At 38.0% G+C, this 22,258-nt stretch overlaps 1 protein-coding gene across 1 annotated transcript in view; it reads right to left on the bottom strand.

The window, feature by feature from the left end:
• The window catches only part of LOC150088154 (uncharacterized), a 611,850-nt gene that overhangs the window by 222,841 nt on the left and 366,751 nt on the right, over positions 1–22,258 (bottom strand). Inside the window, exons 33-34 of the mRNA XM_090369355.1 lie at positions 16,442–16,612; positions 1,907–2,071 (exon numbers count right to left, since the gene is read on the bottom strand). Coding sequence (XP_090225481.1) covers positions 1,907–2,071; positions 16,442–16,612 — 336 coding nt within the window. The remainder of the gene's footprint in view (positions 1–1,906; positions 2,072–16,441; positions 16,613–22,258) is intronic.

The following is a 22,258-nucleotide window of genomic DNA, read 5'->3' as shown; positions in this document are numbered from 1 at the left end:
TTAAATTTAATATATATTACTTTATACAGGGTGTTTCAAAAATATTGGTACAAATGTTTAGGGGAGGTAGGTAACATCTAAAGGAATGTGAATCGCATAGAAACCCATAACCGGAAATGTCACTGTAAGTCGGTGGACGGCGCTGTTCATCAGTTCGAGAGAGGAAAAATTTCTGATTTACTCATTCAAGCAGTAATCGCTGCACGAAGAGCATGCATCGATATACGAACTGGGAGCTGGCAGACATGCACCTAGAGTAATGATTAGCAGAGGGCAATGGACGAGCCACTCAACGAATTTATGGAGAACGCTTCCCAGACAGATATGTATCGGACCACCGTTTGTTTGGGCATGTGCATCAAAATTTGTGCGATTTTGGGTCATTTAGAGGTAACAGGAGTAGTGTGGGCAGACCACGTTCGACATGAACTCCCACCATGGAAAAAAGTATGTTGAATGCCATCCAGAATAATCATACTACCAGCACACGTGCCGTTGCCTCTGCCTTAGGAGTGTCTCATTGCAGTGTACAGCATGTCTGGCACAATGATTCCTTACACCCCCTTTCATCTCCAAAGGGTTCAGTTACTGCTCCCCGAAGATCATCCTGCACGTGGCGTTTGCGCAGTGGTTTCTCCAAGAAAGTGTTCAAGACTTGAATTTTCCAGTGCATGTTTTGTTCACGGATGAGGCTTATTTCACTCGGGAAGGCTTATTCAATCAGTACAATGCTCACGACAACCCACACGGTGTGCGCCCCCATGCGGCACAACATCGCTTCGCAATAAATGTGTGGGCAGGTATTGTCGGTGACTGCTTAGTCGGCCCATACCTGTTACCACCCTGCATGAACTCCGCTAAATATCGGATCTTTCTTGAACAAGTTCTACCAGGGTTACTTGACAGTGTTCCAGCAAATGTGAGATGCAACATTTGGTTTCAACATGACAGGCTGCCTGCCCATTATGGAAGGTGTGTTCATGACCATTTGAACAGGCATTTTGGGCATTGATGGACTGGCCGGGGTGGACCTGTTGCCTGCCCCCCCCCACCTGATTTATCGAGCCTTGATTTCTTTCTGTGGGGGCCCTCAAATCTATCGTGTATGAATCGCCTGTGGAGATGGAAATGGATCTCATAGCAAGACTCATCTGCGCTGCTGCTATTGTCAAAGAAACTCCAGATGTGTTCGACCGTGTCCGCCAATCCATGCTGCGTTGGTGTCACACATGCATCGCGTCTGTTGTAACATCATGAAATGCATCCATCTCATACTCCATTGTTAATATTATGTGAAATAAATGTTTGCCACTAATTACTGTCTTGTGTCATTTCTGCTGCTTGTGCCTCTGCTACTACTTTCCCGTGACGTTTCTGGTTATGGGTTCCTATGCGATTCACATTCCTTTAGATGTTATCTACCCCCCCCCCCCCCTAAACATTTGTACCAATATTTTTGAGACGCCCCGTATAAATTTATAAAATCCATATATTTTGGCAACACTAACTGTGTGTGTGCGTGTATATATATAAAGTGACCATCATTTACTTCCACAACCCATCCATTATGCATGAGCACAGTAAATTTTTTATTAATGTGGCTTGCTCACACACACTGAATTGCTGTCCACTATCAAACTGTTTTACATCAAACTATCTGCACTGAATTATCATACGTTGAATGAGTGGATCCATTAACTTCATTTACAAGCAATGTGTAATCAAATTGCCCATTATTAACCTGTTCACATAGACTTAGAATAAGGGGTGGTTTTTTAAATAATTGTGATAAGAACAACAATGTAATATATAATAACATCACAGTAATGTTTAAAATGTGATCTAATTTAAATGACAATAATAATTTGCACCGATGAAAGAAATAAACTAAAATTTGCAAACGTACCTGGTGCACAAGCTTCAGGAGTAAGGGCCCCAGGTCTAAGAGTCCGGTGACTTGGTGCACATTCTATACACGAAGTCTGCCCTTCTAAAGGTTGATAAAAGTTTACAGGACATGCTGAGCAGGGCTCTAGCCCTGTCTCTGAATATGTACCTGGAGGACAATGAGCTATAAAGGAAATAAAATATGGCAAATGTCAAACAATGAAATAATGATAGTATTAATTCTTCAAATGATAAAGGACAATTACAATTCATGAATTGCCAAAATCCTTAATCTTGAACTGATAAAATAATTTTTGTTTGCAGTTATAGAAAAATGAAATGCTGAAATTTGCTTGAGCAGTGAAATAAAAATAAAATTGCAGTCCACGGGCAAATTTTAGTTATTTGCATCCAACAAAATAAAATATGAATTCCTGAAAATAAAATATTTACTTATTTTATATAAGTATAAAGAAAATTTTCCTCATCTTATTGTTTTCAAAATTTGATTTCAATATCTGTAACTGAAATCTGATTCTCCAATACTAAATGTAGAACTTCTTCATGCATATTTCTCCAAAGTTTTTTATACTTGATTAGTAAGGTGAAATTATCTTATGCTATGGTTGTGAGGATTACATTAAGAATATTTTTGGTTGGCTTTCTTTAAACGAAACCATTTGCTGAATGTTATTAGTATTAGTATTACTAATGGCCATATGGTGCAAGGATGCCTAAGGCTTATGCTGCACCAGCCAAAAATAAATAAATAAAAATAAAAAATAATGATAAAATTTAATTAAATTAAAAAAAATAATAATAATAAAATAGAATTAAATAAATAATTAAAAACTAATAATAAGAGAAAAGTAAATAGACAACCTATGCATTTCCCTCCTCCTGTAGGTAACTATCCAGCTGACTTTTGAATTTCCCCAAACTGTCACCCTCTACCACCTATGTAGGTAACTTATTGCAGTGTTTTTAATATCCTGCCGGCTAAAATAAAACTTCCTGTGATCCAGCCTAAACATCTCTCCCTGAAACTTGAATTTATGGTCCCCAGTTCTAGAATAATTTATAACCATGTAAATTTTTCTCATTCATTTTTACTATTGCCTCTCACAGCCTTAAACACCTCAATCAAGTTGCCTCTGAGGTGCCTAGTTTCCAAGCTGTGCAACCCACATATTCAAAGTCTTTGGTAATAAGGACATCCTCGCCTTTTGCAGATCTCACCAGGTGAGTTATATGTCAGTGGACAGTCCATGGTTTTAAAAAAAGCAGCAGAATGAACCTTGAACCTAAATTAGGAATGAACAATTCCCTTGTAAAATCATCGATTTTAGTAGCACTGCATATTGTAAAAGCCAAGAAGCTCTTAACTATTGAAGAAGATTTAATTAAACCTTGTATATAAGCCTTAAGGCAGTGGAAAAGAGCATGAAGAAGAGCATGCTATCATGTGGAACACCCTTTAAAAGGTCAAGTAAGTTTTGTACCTTGCTGTTGAGCAGTACTATGCCTCAGCATGTAGCAAACTGTTTGTAGCAGGTGTCCATTAATGTTGAAATAATGCTCCAGAATATTAATGGACGCTGGTTATAAAGATATTATTGTATGCAGAAGAGATGTCAAAAAAGATAGTGTCTTACTGCTCTTTGTTATTTACAACTAGATGTTAGCATTAGCCTTAGTAGACGCATGTGATGCAAGGAAGCAAGCTCATGCAGCATCAGCCAAAAAAATCCTCCCATTTCATCCCTCCATTCATTCCAAATGTCTATCCAGCTCAGCCCTAAATTTATTTAGGCTATCAGCTTCCACAACAAGAGATGAAAGTCTGTTCCACCGATCAACTATCTGCTGGCTAAAGGCAAATTTCCGCACATCTATTCTACAACTGTCTTTCCTCTATTTGAATCTATGCCTCCCCTCAAGTTTGTAATCTGAGCAAGAGGAAGGATCCCATCAGCATTGAGCATGCTCAATCCATTCAAGGCATTATACACCTCAATTAGATCACCTTGCATGTACCTATTTTCCAGGCACTAAAATCTGTAGATTGTAGACTGTAGACCCCTTTTGTTCCCCTCACCAATCTTGTTGCCCCTCTCTGTACTTGTCCTAGCAACTCTACATCCTTCCTAAAATGAGGCCAGACTTGAGCACAGTACTCAAGGTGTGTCCTGAGCATTGCCTTATGCAAAGGGATAATCACCTCCTTGTCTCTGCTAGCAAAATTCCTATATATCATTGACAAGACTCCATGACCTGCCCTGGCAGCCCATTTGCACTGCTCAGTGAACTTCACATCTGACTGCATAATTACCCCCAAGGTCTTTTTCACTTTCCACTTACCTGAGTGTAGTACCACACAGTTGATATGTTTCTCTTGGGTTATTGCTACTCATATGTAGTACTTTGCATTTGTCAACGTTAAACTTCTGTTGCCACTTCTCAGCCCATTTGCCCAACTTATCTAGATCCAGTTGGAGTAGCATACTGTCTTTACTGTCATTAACAACCCTGCCAACCTTTGTATCATCTGAAAACTTGGACAATCCTAATATACCTTCATTAATATAATTGATGAATACACAAAACAACAATGGGCCCAGCACTAAACCCTGGGGAACTCCACTAATAACATTCGTCCACAAAGAGCAGTGTCCAATGATTGCCACTCCCTGTCGTGTTCCCACTCAACTATCCCTTTATTCATTGTAGCAACTTACCCTTAATGCCATACCTCTCCATTTTGTACAGCAGTCTTCCATGTGCAACAGTATCAAAAGCTTTTCTAAAATTGAAGTATATGATATCAAAATTATATTTGGCATTCAGTTCCTTTGTGACCACATCATAGTATCCAATAAAATTGATCAGACAAGACCTCCCATTAATAAACCCATGATGTGTTTTAATTATTACTGCATCATCTTGTCTAGATGATCCTACAATGCTTCTTTAATCAGTGACTCCATTATTTTCCCCAGAACAGAAGTTAAACTAACAGTTCTATAGTTACTTGTGTCACCCTTTGAGCCCCATTTGTGAATTGAATTTACAGAATTTAAAAACTGTATGAGACCCCTGTAGTCACCTTTACGAAAGCAAAAGCCCTTCCCTTTAGCCTTCATGGTAGTTACATCTTTAAGTAATTCCCACATCAGTACATTGTGTGATCACTATCACCCAGTGGTTGTTTTATCTGCAAATTCTTAATACATGAATAATCACTGCTGATAATCAGATCAAGAGCATTACTCCCTCTGGTTGCCCCTCAAACATGTTGCTGTAGAAAACAGTCATCCAATTAATTCACAAACGTCCTGCTAGTGTGCAAGTGACCAACTACAAGTTCCAGTCAATATCTGGAAAGTTAAAATTCCCCATTATAAGACATTCTGATTTACTGGCCCACTATTTCTCTTCCCATTTGCTGATTATATTCATTAGATTCATTAGGCCTATAACACACACCTACTCTAATTTTTCCTTTCCCAGTGCTTATGTCACACCAAACAGACTCAACATTGCATTGTCCACCCACATCAATTGGATGCACTTCCTTAGATTTTATGTGTTTCTTAACTAACAGCATAATCCCTCTTCTCTTCCTGTCCTGTCTATCCTTTCTGTACACATTGTACTCCCCAAATTCCAACTCTGCACTGCTTATATCTGTGCGACACCACATCTCTAATATCCCAACAATATCTGCCTTTGATGTCTTGACTAGCATTTCAAACTCATCAAATTTATTAACTATACTCCTAGTATTGGTGTACATGCAAGTATACATGCACTTGTTTCTATTCTTAGTCACCCTAACACAGCCCATGTATTTACTTGTTCCACTATGACAATGCTTGCCTTGCTTTCCATGCTGCTGCTCATTCTAATAGAAGCAGTGCAAGAATCACTTTTGGCTCTGCCTGCAGCCACTCTTAATCTTTTAGTCTGTGTATCTCCCACAAGCTAGCAGTTTTCTAACCCGCCTAACACTGCCTCCATAGCATCAGTAAATATTCTTGCACCCTTTCTATTCAAGTGTACTCCATCCCAGGCGCCTCCATAGCCAGGTGGGAAGGAGCAGCAGTGCATGGCACACACTTCTTGATTAGACCGGGGTTCGAGCCTGCCATCACCAAATACGGAGGATGCGGAAAGGTCAGGGAATGACCACCACATATTCCGGGAGCAATATGGCCTTAGTTGCTAATGCTCCTAAAAACCAAAAACAACAACGTACTCCATCCCTGTAGAAGCAGTCTCTCCTGTCAACAAGCACAGACTAGGCTGAAAAAAATTCTACTCCTTGAGCCTTGCACAATCTCTCCAGGACCGAATTGATTGACAAGGCTCTCATCATATACGCTATCCTATCGTGTCTGGGAAGAATTGCAGACACTTTCACATTCAACCCTAACTCATGACTTTTTTTCAACATTGACCTGCACTTGTTGAGTAAATCTACAAATCTCTTTCTCTTAATGTCGTTATTTCTAAGTGTACAACAATATCACCTTTTGTGCCTTAAAATATGATATCTGTTCTACAACAACATCAACTTTTGCCCATTGCAGACATACCCTGGTCCTGTTCCACCTATGCTTCTTGCATAGTATATTCCCAATCTTCCTGACAATAAAGTCACCAAGAAAAACTAGTTCCTGTGGGACCAGTGCATTCTGCCTTGGAGATTGCCTCTGTATTCCGTGATGCACAGGAGTGAGCTCTGCCATTGAGCTGAGCAGCTAAGAGCTTGATGGGGCCCCCTCATATTAATTCCTTTGAGGGCATTTACCCTACACCTCAAGTTCTCATAGATGCCCATGAGAATGCTGAGTTGGTGATTAATTTCTTGACACTCTAGACACCTATCATACACAAAGGCATCCTCCTTGGCTAGATCACGTCACGTCCTGTTTTAGAAAGGTCTGCAAACATTTCACATTTTGCACATTTTTTGAGACTGTGATGCTTTGGAGAATTGCCCCCTTCGTTTCTCCCCTGAGTCACAGTACTCTCACTAGTCTGTGATCTTTGGTTCACAGCTCTAGTCTGAGTTATGATTTACATTTAAATACAGTTTAATTAACAATAAAATTTAATAAGATTAATAATATTTTTGATTAATTGATAATACTATAATAAGCTAGCAGATTCCTAATACAGTGTTTCGTATTATGCTATCTAGTTTTATCTTACGCTATCAGTTTGATATACAGGGTGTCTCAAAAATATTGATACAAACGTTTAGGGGAGGTTGGTAACATCTAAAGGAATGTGAATCGCATAGGAACCCATAACTGGAAACATCACGGGAAAGTAGTAGCAGAGGCACAAGAAGCAGAAATGACACAAGACAGTAATTAGTGGCAAACATTTATGTCACATAATATTAACAATGGAGTACGAGATGGATGCATTTCATGATGTTACAACAGATGCTCAAAGGTTCCACCATGAGACGCGATGCATGCGTGACACTGATGCAGCATGGATTGGTGGACCCGGTCGAACACACCTGGAGTTTCTTTGACAGTAGCAGCAGTGCAGACGAGTCTCGCCACGAGATCCATTTCCATCTCCACAGGCAATTCATACACGACAGATTTGAAGGCCCCACAAAAAGAAATCAGGGCTCGATAAATCAAGTGAGCATGGGGGGCCAGGCAACGGGTCCACCACAGCCATTCCATCGACAACCAAAATGCCTGTTCAAATGGTCATGAACACACCTTCCATAATGGGCAGGCCCCATCAAGTTGAAACCAAATGTTGCGTCTCACATTTGCTGGAACATCGTCAAGTAACCCTGGTAGAACTTGTTCAAGAAAGATCCAATATTTAGCGGAGTTCATGCGGGATGGTAACAGGTATGGGCCGACTAAGCAGCCGCCGACCATACCTGCCCACACATTTATTACGAAGCGATGTTGTGCCGCATGGGGGCGCACACCGTGTGGGTTGTCGTGAGCCCACACATGAGCATTGTGCTGATTGAATAAGCTTTCCCGAGTGAAATAAGCCTCATCCGTGAACAAAACATAGGCTGGAAAATTCAAGTCTTGAACACTTTCTTGGAGAAACCATTGCGAAAAAGCCACATGTGCAGGATGATCTTGGGGGAGCAGTAACTGAACCCTTTGGAGATGAAAGGAGTGTAAGGAATCGTCGTGCCAGACATGTTTGTACACTGCAATGAGACACTCCTAAGGCAGAGGCAATGGCATGTGTGCTGGTAGTAGCATTCAACATACTTTCTTCCATGGTGGGAGTTAGTGTCAAAAGTGGTCTGCCCACACTACTCCTGTTACCTCTAAATGACCCATAATCGCAGAAATTTTGATGCACACGTGCAAACAAACGGTGGTCCAGTACATTATTATTATTATCTTTATTTTCTCCTAAGAGATGTCTGTCTGGGAAGCGTTCTCCATAAATTCGTTGAGTAGCTTGTCCATTGCCCTCTGCTAATCCATACACTAGATGCATGTCTGCCAGCTCACAGCTCGTATATCAGTGCATGCTCTTCATGTGGTGACTACCGCGCCGTCTACTGACTTATGGTGATGTTTCCGGTTATGGGTTCCTATGCGATTCACATTCCTTTAGATGTTACCTACCTCCCCTAAACATTTGTACCAATATTTTTGAGACACCCTGTATATATACATTATGCCATTTCTTATAGACTAAAATATGGCGGCTAGTTAAACAATATTGGTGCCGACACCGGGATTCTTAAATTCAAAATGAGAAGCTAACGAATGCTACTAAACCTATTTAATATCTCTGTAAGACAGAATGTAGTATGTTATTAACAAAGAATATGGTAAAAAATTAAAACTGTAAAATATTGTCATGGAATATCACATCCCTTTACAGCAGCCAGAAATCCACCGACTGTTCTCTTCTGCGACCAGAGTGCCCCCTCTCTCTCTCTCTCTCTCTCTCTCTCTCTCTCTCTCTCTCTCTCTCTCTCTCTCTCTCTCTCCGAGAGTTCTTGGAGCATTGCCATATCTCATGGTAACTGTGCACTTTACCTAGCGTACATCTTCCTCTTTTTCTGGAGCATGTGTCTTTCTCTTTATAAGCATCATCAATTTCCATATTAGATAATTCCTGGCTGTCAGTATTTGCCTAGTCTTCTTTACACTTATCAAAAATATGCTCCTTTTTTATTTTATATAAAAACTTTTATGTTGAATGAACTACATTAATTGCAAAAATAACAATTATAGATAATATAGTTAATTGTATAATTTTATAATTATTTTATGTATAATTAATTGTATAATTATCTTTTTCTGCAACAAGAAGCAAATTTACATAGATGCTGCCACGTTTTGCTCTGTTCTTATCTGCTGTAGAAATGTTTTGCTGTTGTTTTAGTCACCGCTGCATTTTTTTCTTTCAGGAAATTATCTGAACTACTACTATAGGAAGCATGAGCTCATGGTAGAGAAACAAAAACTTGTGATGTTGAGCATTAGGGATGAATATAAACAATTACTTGCTCAAATCAGAGATCTGAAAGCACTTGAACTGGAGTTGGACAGTATAAATATATCTGCAGTTGGACAGTATAAAACATCGGTGAGATGGAGATCACTACAAAATCACTAATAACATGGAGTGCACTTTTAAGCAGCCACACACATGGGATGTTCACACCATTATGTCCCATTCATCACATTTAAAAAAAAAAAAAATTATTATCAAAATAATGAATGAATGATTGCAATACTACCTTTTATATTATCAGAATAGAGCCACGGATATTTTACAGTTATAATATGTAAAGTATATAAATCAACAATAATTTTAATGATTGTATATCTAAAAGTTATATGTAAAAGTTTTAATCAATGCATTTAATTATACAGAAATAATCAAATCAGTTAAATTACAGGAATGAAACAACACTTCATTCAGTAGAGGTAAAACATTTAATAGCTAAACGTACAATATTTGATAGAATAATATTGATAAACTAATAAAACCAAACATATATCTTGGGGACTTTGTGCAATAATTAACATTAGATTATTTATAGTTATATCTCAATGTTAAAGTTACTTGATGTATAAATGTGATAGCAAATGTCAGGTTTTGAGGACGAGAGTTTTCCGTGCGGACGTGCCTTTCTGCCGCTCGTGGAACAGAGAAGTTTTTTCTGATTTATTTTCTGCTTTATTAGTTTAAATTGACATATTAACTTATTTCTAGAGTAGCTTTATATTCCTATTTACGGTACTTAAAGTTAAAGTAACTTAGATAGAGATTTGTAGGTATTACTTAGTATCGGAAAGGGTATCAAATCCACGTGTTTACCGTTCATAAACGGCCGCCATTGTTACGTGAAAATTAATCAGTAAAATCTATTAATCTTGTTGAACTTCATTGGCAATTAAATTGTACTTTTAACTATACATATAACCACTTAGGTTACGGAACATAAATAATTAGTAAAAATAAATAATTAATACATAACTTGATACGGAAGTTATATAAAGGAGTTTCGTAGATAACACTCGTTACTGAAAAGCGATACAGCATATCCGGAATTCGATAGCATTAGCTTTGTATAGTATAGTGCATAATATAATATTGTCAATTAATCAGTAGATCTATTAATCTTGTTAAACTTCATTGTCAATTAAATTGTACTTTCAACTATATATATATATAACGACTTAGAGTACAAACGTAACAAATAATTAATACATACTTGATACGGAAGTTATATAAAGGGAACTCGTAGATAACACTCGATACTGAAAAATAAATATAGCGTTATAACTGTGTTATGATACAAGTTTAAGGTTTTAATTTTGTTCTGAAATTGCAACTTTATTGACATTTAAATCAAAATCATGACTCTGACCAGAGCAGCAAAGCAAAAGGCTCAAGTTAATGGGAGTGCTGTGACTCAGGGGAGAACTGAGGGGGGCAGTTGCCCTCTGAATCACAGCCTTTTAAGATGCACTGTTTGCTTGATGTTTGCGGAGCAATCGGGTACGGGACATGATACTGCCATTGGGGATGTCTTTGTGTGTGCACGATGCAAGGAGTGCAAGGAAATTAGGCGACAACTCGGCGTTGTTATGGGCCTATATGAGACCTTGAAGGACAGGGTGGATGCCCTCAAAGGAAATAAATTGAGGGGCCCATCAAGCTCTCAGCTGCCCACATCAACGCCAGAGCTTGCACGTGGTCATCTTGCAACACAGAGGCAGCCCCCAAGGCAGAATGCGCTGGTCCCACAGGAACTAGTAGTTGTTGGTGACTCTATTGTCAGGGAAACGGGGATCATGCTTTGTAAAAAGGATAGGTGGAACAGGACCAGGGTATGTCTGCCAGGGGCAAAGGTTGATGAGGTTGTAGAGCAGATATCATCTTTTAAGGGCACAAAAGGTGATATAGTTGTACACGTTGGCACTAATGATATTAAGAGTAGGAGACCAGCGGAATTACTTAACAAGTACAGGTCACTGTTGAAAAAAAGCCGTGAAGTAGGGTTGAATTTGAAAGTGTCTGCAATTCTGCCCAGACACGATAGGAGGGAGTATATGATGAGAGCCTTGTCGATCAATTCGGCCCTGGAAAGATTGTGCAAGGCTCAAGGGGTAGAATTTTTTTCAGCCTGGAATGTACTTGTTAACAGGAGAGATTGCTTCTACAGGGATGGGATACACTTAAATAGAAAGGGTGCAAGAATATTTGCTGATGCTATCGAGGCAGTGTTAGGTGGGTCGGAAAACTGCTAGCTTGGGGGGAGACAAAGACTAATGGATTAACAGTAGCCACTGGCAGAGGTGAAAGAGATTCTTGCACTGCTTTTACTGGAATGAGCAGAAGCCTGAAAAACAAGATGCAGGATATTTCAGAGACTGCTGGAAGTCATTGCGGTACAAGTAAACACATGGGTTGTGTTAGGGTAGCTAAGAATAGAAACAGGTGCATGTATACTTGCGTGTACACCAATGCTAGGAGTTTAGCAAATAAATTTGATGAATTTGAGGTATTGCTCAAAACATCAAAGGCAGATATTGTTGGGATATCAGAGACGTGGTGTCACACAGATATAAGGAATGCAGAACTGGAATTTGGGGAGTACAATGTGTATAGAAAGGATAGATAGGACAGGAGGGGAGGAGGGATTATGCTATTAGTTAAAAAACACATAAAATCCAAGGAAGTGAAGCCAGTTGACATTGATGGACAAGGCAGTGTCGAGTCAGTTTGGTGTGACATAAGCATAGGTAAATCAAAATTGAGAGCAGGAGTGTGCTATAGGCCTAATGACTCTGATGAGTATAATAAGATACTGTACAGGGAAATAGAATGGGCCAGTAAATCAGAGAGTCTTATAATGGGGGATTTTAATTTCCCAGATATTGACTGGAATTTGTGGGTTGGTCACTCACACACTAGCAAGGCTTTTGTGGATTTATTGGATGATTGTTTTCTACACCAGCATGTTCGGGAGGCAACTAGAGGGAGTAATACTCTTGATCTGATTATCAGTACTGATTCTTCATGCATTAGGAATCTCAGATAAATGAACCACTGGGTGGCAGTGATCACAGTGTGCTGAAGTGGGATTTACTCAAGGAGGTAACTACCATCAGAGGTAAAGGGAAGGGTTTTTGCTTTCGTAAAGGCGACTATGATGGTCTGAGACAGTATTTAAATTCTATACAGTGGGACCAACTGATGATGTTACAACAGCAAATTCAAAATGGGAAGCATTCAAGGAACTAATCTTGGAAGCTACCAGGCTTTACATACCAACCAAGAAATATTGTTCAAGGTTCAGGCCTAAATGGTTGTCAGATGAACTAATGAGACATATGGCAGAGAAGAAAAATGCATGGGATACATACAAATTAATGGGTGACATGGAAACCTATGATAGATATAAGTTGGTCTGTAACCAAGTCACAAAGGAGATTAGGCAGGCAAAGGCAGATTATGAGTAATTCTTGGCAAAGGACGCAAAGAAAAACAGAAAAGAGTTCTTTACCTATTTAAACTCAAGAAGGAAAGGGATGAATCAGATTGGTCCACTGGATGTTGATGGTTCAACAGTTGAGGATCCAGCTCAGGTGGCTAACAATCTAGACGAGTATTTTGCATCTACATTCACACATGAGGAGTTATTCAGGAAGGGGAATGTCGTAGGTGAAGTAAACATTGGCAGTGAGCTAGATGGTTTTCTAATAACTGAGAGGAAAGTGGAGGAGAAATTGTTGAGGATAAACATAAAAAAGGCACCCGGGGTGGATGGGATCTATCCAGTTATATTAAAGGAGGCAGCAAAGGAAGTAAGCAAACCCCTAGCCATAATTATGAGAGCTTCTTTGGACTCAGGGGAGGTACCCATGGACTGGAGAAGTGCAAATGTAACCCCAATTCACAAAGGAGGATCAAAGGCTGACACAAGTAATTATAGACCTGTTAGTTTAACTTCGGTTCCAGGAAAATTAATGGAGGCACTGGTTAAAGAAGCACTGCAGGAACATCTGGACAAGAATTCAGTTATAGCTCAGACACAGCATGGTTTTGTTAAGGGCAGGTCTTGTCTGACCAATTTGATTGGATACTATGATGTAGTCACAAAAGAACTGGATGCAGGGAATAACTTTGATATTATATATTTGGATCTTAGAAAGGCTTTTGATACTGTTGCGCATGGAAGACTGCTGCACAAATTGGAGAAGTGTGGCATTGGAGGCAAATTGCTGCTATGGATAAAGGGATGGTTGAGTGGCAGAAGACAGAGAGTGGTAATCAATGGACACTGCTCAACGTGGACTAATGTTATTAGTGGAGTTCCTCAGGGTTCAGTGTTGGGTCCATTGTTGTTTTCTGTATTTATAAATGATATTGATGATGGTGTATCAAGCTTAATGTCCAAGTTTGCAGACGATACCAAGGTTGGCAGGGTTGTTAAGGACACTACTGATACTATGCTGCTGCAACAGGATCTGGAAAGGTTGAGCAGATGGGCTGAGAGGTGGCAAATGAAGTTTAACATTGACAAATGTAAAGTACTACATATGGGAAACAGCAACCCCAGAGCAATGTATCAACTCTGTGGTACTACGCTGACAGTGGTAGAGAATGAAAAGGACCTGGGGGTAATTGTGCAGGCAGATATGAAGTTCTCTGATGGTTCAACAGTTGAGGATCCAGCTCAGGTGGCTAACAATCTAATTGTTAGCCACCTGAGCTAATTGACAATGAATCTAATTGACAAGACACCACGAGCTACTCTTGCAGACGAGCTGCAAGAGTAGCTCATGGTGTCTTGTCAATGATATACAGGAATTTTTCTAGCAGGGACAGGGATGTGATTATTCCCTTGTATAAGGCATTGGTCAGGCCACACCTTGAGTACTGTATACAGGTCTGGAGGCCTCATTTCAAGAAGGATGTAGAGCTGCTGGAACGAGTACAGAGAAGGGCAACAAGATTAGTGAATGGAACAAAGGGTTGCTCTTACAAAGAAAGGCTTAAGTTTTGCAAATTACAGAGCCTGGAGACTAGGCATCGGCGAGGTGATCTGATAGAGGTGTATAAGGCTTTGAATGGCTTGAGCATGCTCAATGCCGATGGGATTCTTCCTCTTGCTCAGAATAATCACCTGAGAGGGCATAAATTCAAATTGAGGAAGGACCGATGTCGGATAGATGTGTGGAAATTTGCCTTTAGCCAGCGGGCAGTTGGTTCGTGGAATAGACTCCCATCGCTTGTTGTTGAAGTTGATAGCCTAAACAAATTTAAGGCTCAGCTGGACAGGTATTTCGAACGAACGGAGGGGTGAAATGGGAGTAGTGTTTTTTTTTTTTTTTTTTTTTTTTTTGGCTGATGCTGAATAAGCTTGCTTTCTTGCAAGCTTATTCAGCATCAGCTGCCTTATTGCATCAAATGCCTCTACTAATGCTAATATTTGCTATTACATTTATACAAAACGGTTTCCCACAGTTTCTGTGAAAGTATTTATAAAAACTGTGGGATTACATCTTAACATCAAGAGGGAACAGTAATGAATATTAAGGAATAGTTATGAGTCAAAGATTATTGTTTAAAACAGGGTACTGACTAGAGGAAGTAGTTGGCTGTGTCCTTAGCCAGAGGTTGCTTGGTGGAAGCTGAGATTCAGATTCGGGGTCATGCTGGAGAGATGTTAATAGGAGCACATTTTTTACATGTGGTGCTATTCTAGCAGACCCATAGAGATGGGGGAAGGGTTCTCATTTCTGCAGAAACCTTTTTTTTGCAGATGCTGTAGTATGAGCATGCTTCTTGCATCAGTTGCTAATACTAATACTAAGGGGGAGAAAGGGGTGGTAGTGTCAGGAGAGCTGGTAGCTCTTGGGGGAGGGAGAATTGGAGGTGGAGAATGAAAAGAACATGGGAAGTTGAACAGTAAGGACAAAGAATTGTAGGAAAGGGGGGGGGAAGCTGTATCCAGTGGGACTGCTCCTTCCAACATAACAAGAACAGGGTATTATTCCTGTTCCTATTATGTCGGAGGAATTAGACACAATTTTGAAAGTTTCGATGGAGTCTCCTCTTTTTGTTTTTTACTGCGAAATATTGTGATCTTTCAAGTTGAAGATACGGCCTTCAGACACATCATGGAATATCACATCAATACAAGCTATATTGCCATGTTTGATGCAGTCTGCAACAACCAATAGGCATTTCACCTTTCCCTACCATTCTGGATGGGGCAAGAAATTCACTAGGCTAGCCAACAAATACATGATTCCAGAACAAAAAGAGAAATCAGCATCTCAGAGCCTTACTCCCCAGCCTTGGAAAGCAGGGAAATTATCAGTGAGGTCATCTGCCTATGCAATGAGACCTACATATGCCAAATATACAGAAAATTGATTACTTACATCCCTGGCATTGTCCAGGGATGTAAGTAATATAATTGTCACATACTATTACTGAAGTTCCCCAAGACAGAAGTACATAATATATAGTTTTAATAGTTTCTCAATATTATTCTCTCTCTCTCAGTCTGCACAGGAAATCATTAAATGTTTTATCTCTATGCATTGAAGGGGGTGTTTCGTTACTCTAATTGCCTACCTGCACATAAACATATCCTTTGCTGACCACAGTAGCAATTAAATTATACTCTAAATTAGTTCTCCATATATGATAACATCATATAAACAGTGTCTTCTGTGAGTGCCAATCACTGTATGATGAATATGTATTACAATAAGTGCAGGGAAAAAAAGTGAATGCATGAAATTAAATTGCAATCCATTAGAAACTTATGGAGGACATCTCTATGAAAACATTCAGATATATTTGAGGGATGAAGTATAAGCAAAATTTAATATGGCACACATACAAAAGAAAAATACAGCACCAAATCAATACTTATCAAATTCTTTCATCATTGAAATCAAAATAAGATAAAAATAATAAAAATTCAAATTCATTCAACAACAAAAATTAATGGTTTTATTTAATTAATCATTGCAAAAATATAAAATTTTTAATTCACCTTTGCAGTCAGAAGGACTTTTTGAACCAGGGGAATACGTATATGTGTTAGCTGGACATCTGTAACATTCTTTAAAGCCATCTTCTGGTGGGTCACCAGTATATGTATTGCTTGGACACTGCAAACAGGGTACTAATCCAGTTGGTGAATATGTACCATATCCACAAACAGCTAAAAAATAAAAATAATTATAAGTTAATATTATACTTAAATTTATATTACTAATCATGAGATTATAATTTGAAATAGAAATCCCATTTTATATAATAAAATTTACAATAAAAATAAGCTCAGCTCTCATAATGAGCTAATAAGCTTATTAAGAGCAAATTCTCATATTTATATTACGCTTAATTAACCTCCCAAACATGCCAATCCATTATCCCACACCATCCATTATTGGACTATATTGCAAAACCAACTGAGGATTGCCAAAGTTAGTTCTTGGATTTGTCATTCACCAAAGAAATATTACAGCTGACTGTAATATTGCTTTGGTGAATGGTGGAAGTTTCACTTCAGAGCCATAATTATGAGCTAATTATGCAACAGTGCTGGAAAGTGCATAAATCACTTTCCAACACAAGACATTAGGTCATAGAATTGTCTAATTGCTATTCATAAATTCACTGATAATAAATTACAGATTACTTGGTTTTTGGGTAATTATGAGTTTTCGATTTATACATACATATATAAGTTGTTGCTACATTTCATAATTAAAAAGGAGTGAAGCCAACTTTTTCAGAATGAAATATGACTTTTGGGTATGTAACATAATAATTATAAAAAAATTAAATAGTTGTAAATATATAAATAATATTTAATATTTAAAAAACACGTCCATGTTACGTAAACTTGGTGTATTTCTTTGATTCAGTTTGTTTTTCAGCTACATGTGTTTGATAAAGTCAACTTTTCCTTTATTTGATACTTCAGTATCACACCTATACAAGTTTTTCCCACCATTCTGAGTATAATGGCTATCATTTCAGCATTTTTAATATGCACAAACAAACAATAAAACAACTTAAGCTAACCAATACTATAGAGCTTACTAACTGCGTATATGTGATAATGTGCATATTTTCTATCATTCCCACAGAATATGATAATGTGCATATTTTCTATCATTCCCACAGAAAGAAGACTACACTGTGTGTGTGCGCGCGCGCGCTAGCGCAAGTGCCATATACGCCAAGATGAAGATGAATTTTAAAATACATACAATTGGAATCTGAAAAAATTGCAGTAAACACTTGTTTGCTTGAATTTGATTATTTTATATCAATTTGGAAAGTCAGACAATTTACTCTCTGCCCAGAGCTTTGAGGAGTAATAATTAGCTAATCTGACAGTCACTCATAAGTTGGATGTTGGAAATAATGTTAACATTGTTTAAGCCAGAACATATTGGGACTGATATGGTTCATACTTATATGGACTGTAAGATAGGCACAAGGTTGTGATTAATGGTTACTCTTCATACTGAGCTAATATAAGAAGTGGGGCCTCAAGGATCAGTACTGGGACTTATTTCTAATTTTCTTGAATGACGGCAATAGAGGGTGTCAAAATTGGGAGAGTATATAATGATTACAGTCAAGCAGCATTTCTTCGGGATGACTTAGGTGGGCTTCAGGGATAGCCAAGAAAGTGGCAGCTATGTTTTTATGCAGAAAAATTCAAGGTCTTATGCTTGGGGAATAACAATGCCAAAAAAAACTAATATGCCTAGTGAGGTTGAATTAAAAAAGTAGATGAAGAAAGGGATTTAGAAATGTTGCAATAAGGGCAGACATGATATTGTTCATGCAACACAGGCAGGAAAAGAGGAGTACCCATGATGTCCTATCAATGATTTATTGAACATTTGCTTGTTCAATAAGAGAGCAATATCACTGGATAAGACAACTGTAAGATTGCACTTGGGATACTATGGTCAAGTATGGTGATTGCACCTAAAAAAAAAGTGTGTGAAAGAGTCCAAAGATGGGAAATGTGCTTGGTGACAAAAGCAAAAGAATGGCCATATTATGAGAAAAGAGCTTGATAATTAGGCACCTTAGAAAGGACTTGACCGAGGTTATACGGTACTGATAGATAGTAAAATGAATGAAAGTGGAATTTTCATTGTTCTAAATATCAGAACTAAGAGCTAAAAATTAAATTATGGGTGAAGAGGTTTAGATTATAGATTATATATTTCTAGATTGTAGGAAGTTTTCTTTTAGCCAGCAGTTTATTAATTACTGAAATAAGTTGTTTCTGTGCGTGGGTGAGGCTGAGACAGTTTGAGGAAATTCAAAGGTCAGCTGGATCTAAGTGATGAGGGAAATCCCATAGGTATTCCATTATTTATTTATTATTATTTTCTTTTTGGCTGATGGAGCAAAAGCTTGTGCTTCCTTGCACTATATGGCTAACACTGTCACGCAACTAACCTCAGAGGGTTTCTTTGAATAATAAAGTAAGCTATATTTCTTAACCTTAACATAAGAAATATAGTATGTTTAATATAGTATGTTTGAGAACTTTCAGGTAATAACACATAAAATAAGTATTAATTTCTAAAATAAGATATTAATTCTTACATACTTTAATATCTGGCACTGACTATTGTTTTCTATAAATGAAGGTAATAAATCACTGAATTTAAAAAAAAGAGGCCCATTATCAATGTTGACACTTATTGGAGGATATGTAACCACTTTCCATCAATGACTTCAACAACTTAACTCATAACTTGAAGCTCAGGATACCCTTAAACACAAATATTATGCAGAGAATAACATTTTCTGGATCTATTAAATCATCCCTTGTTTATATTAAAAGCACATAATCAGACTCTGAGTAATATAAACTACCAGCCTTCTCCTAAATTAGCAAAATATTTGTAGGCATGTGATATTTATCCTAACTATAATGTTTAAGAGCCATTCATTCCATCTTGATTGGAGCCCCACTCTTACTTAATCTTGATGCACTATGATTAAAGTAATCATTTGCCAAAAGTGTCCTAACCAATAACAACTTGCTTTATTTTAGAAATTTAAAGGAACTGTAATTTTCCTACAATTTGAAATTTTCTCAATATCCTTAAGAATTGTCTTTACTGTAGACCCAGTCAGAGTCAATGATTTATAGACCTCAGACTAGTATGCCCAATAACATTCAATTTAAGCTCCAAATTTTTGATATTTTTCTCAACACTTAACCATACATAATGGATACCACCTTGCTGAGCAAAAATCCACCACTACTCACATCTGAAAATTACGGTCACTTCATCCTGATCCTGAGCTAAAGATGAACAATGTTTTGATTCCTCTTGCTCACGCTGTCCACTTTCTTGGCCTGGTGCCTAATAGAAAACTAAACTTTCCAGCACATGTGGCCTATCTTTGATCCATCTATTTGAAGAAGTCAAATATCCTCTGGGGGGGGGGTCATGGGGCGTGATTGACATATCTTTATCCATCTTTATAGAGCTTCATCGTGTCCCGCTTGGACATTGGCTGTCCAGTGTATGACTCTGTGAGGAAAAGTACTTTAGAGCAGTTAAACACGATCCAGCACAGAGCTCTGAGAGTTTCTCTAAGGGACTTTCAAAACCTCCCCAGTTCACAGTATTTACACCGAAGCCCGCAAACCTCCATTACATCTCCAGAGGAAAGCATTACTTCTTCTGTATGCCGCAAAAATTTGTAGTCTTCCTTCTCGCCCTAATTGGAGATGCTTGTACCATACCGAATGGGAGTCATTTTATAATAGTAAACCAAATGAAAACAGGAAAACAGACCTGTTCCACTCAGACTTAAAGAACTGACTCAATCATGGAATATAGAAATCGGTAATGTATTTCAGGATATGACGCCATCAGATCCAACTTGGACAAATATTCCTGCAATTTACAATGACTATTTCGAACAGTGGGGAAAGAAAACATTGTCTCTCTCCAAATATCGCACCTAATAATGGAATGTAATGAAAATGTGAGATGAAAAAAAAAGAAATTGTTGACAAATATTTGTATTGTTGCAGTCATATGAACAGTCACTTGTACTGTTGCAGTCATATGACCAGTCACTTGTACTGTTGCAGTCATATGACAAATGATGTAGCTGAGTGGTCAGGAGTGCGAGTGCAGTTGCACATACTCTTTGAGTGGACTGGGGTTCAAGCCCATGACTGCTAAATATGATTAGCATCTGTATTGATTGATTTCTGGTAAACTCCACTGGCCTGGTGGTCATTCTTGTTTTTATGCCGGAGTATAAAAACAAGAATACATGCTTGTTGCAATAAAACTTACTGCAGTAGTAACCTCAGGAAGTATGATTGTGATGTCATACTAGTCAAAAATTCTAAAAAAAGTTAGAACTCCAGACACTATTGTATCCAGATATCATCATAAGGGGAGCATGATGACCAGGTTTTTAAGGTTTTTTTTAGATAGACCTAGAAACATTATACATATACAATTATACGCATGGTTAAGGGGATAATAAGCCCCATCTGTCCACCCCCCTGAATCCGCTCCTGACTCAAGATATCATACCGGTCATGAAAAATGCATCACACACTCTAATCACACTACCAGTAGTGCGAGCGTGGGAAACACCTCTGGTGGAAGCTACGGATGACGGCACTTCCGTGACCGATCAAATTTACTCGGTAGAAAGTCGGAAAAACTGCGAGCTCATTGTTAAAATATTCATAGCTCACCATTGATTACAAACATATTATCCATCTAGTCTGATACACCTTTCTAACTTATGAAGGTTTATTTTGTGGAATAAAAATAACTGAAATGCATAACACATGTCTTTGAGGCACAAAAATGAGTAATGTTCTGCTAAATTTTGGTGTGGCTGAATAGCACTGATACACCCAAAAAGATTACATACAACAATTTCTGCCAAGTATACAAACAAGAGAATTTGCTAAATGCAAAGTGAGCCTTGGATAGCCATGTCAAATGAGTGCTAAAATGAAACAGAATGTGCAAATTACCATCAAGCAATAGTTTAGTATTCTTTTATCTGCATTAGCTGTCACACTATATCTTTTTTTTTTAATTTATTAAATTATTTCATTAAAATAATTTTCCTCCTAATGATATTTATTCAGTCAATGGGGGAAGAGGGATGCAGGTTACATAGTAATATGTAACAAATACAAAAATACATAACAGCAGCTTGTTTTATTGTGTTAAAACAAACTTCTGTTTAAGAGTGGTCACACACTATGTTTATCTAACATGACCATGTGGTACCATTCTTGATTTCCATGTGTAACATATTTATTTAAATAAACTAAATGCAACAAGGCATAATATTTTAAGAGTTTGGGATTCTATATCTATGTAATATATGTGTAGATATACCATCAATAACTATTAAAGAAAAACTACAATCATAGTGTGAAAGTCACCTACCGATGAAAAGCCAGCTAGCTTTGAAAAGGTCCTGTCTGGGTGGTGCCCAACAAGAATAAGTGACAATAACTTTATCTATTAGTGAAGCGTTACCTATTCAAGGTAATACAATACATGGTAACTCATTGTAAAGGATGAGCACAATATGAGATGCAGATGAAATGATGCCTTTCACACTGCAATCATAGTTTTTCTTTAAGAGTTGTCTATGGTGTATCTGCACCAATATTATATAGATATAGTAACGTATTTATGTATTCATAACTGATGGAGAGATACACACAGAGTCAAAAGCTTCTGTAAGTATTCTGTAAGTATATTTTATCAAAAGAAGCAAGTGCAGCGAGTGAAGCCCCCTAGTATGAGCATTAATAAAG

Source organism: Mastigoproctus giganteus, chromosome 3, assembly GCF_048544385.1.
Source record: "Mastigoproctus giganteus isolate SK-2022 chromosome 3, ASM4854438v1, whole genome shotgun sequence".
Taxonomy (NCBI): Eukaryota; Metazoa; Arthropoda; class Arachnida; order Uropygi; family Thelyphonidae; genus Mastigoproctus; species Mastigoproctus giganteus.
This window is presented reverse-complemented; position numbering and strand designations above follow the sequence as displayed.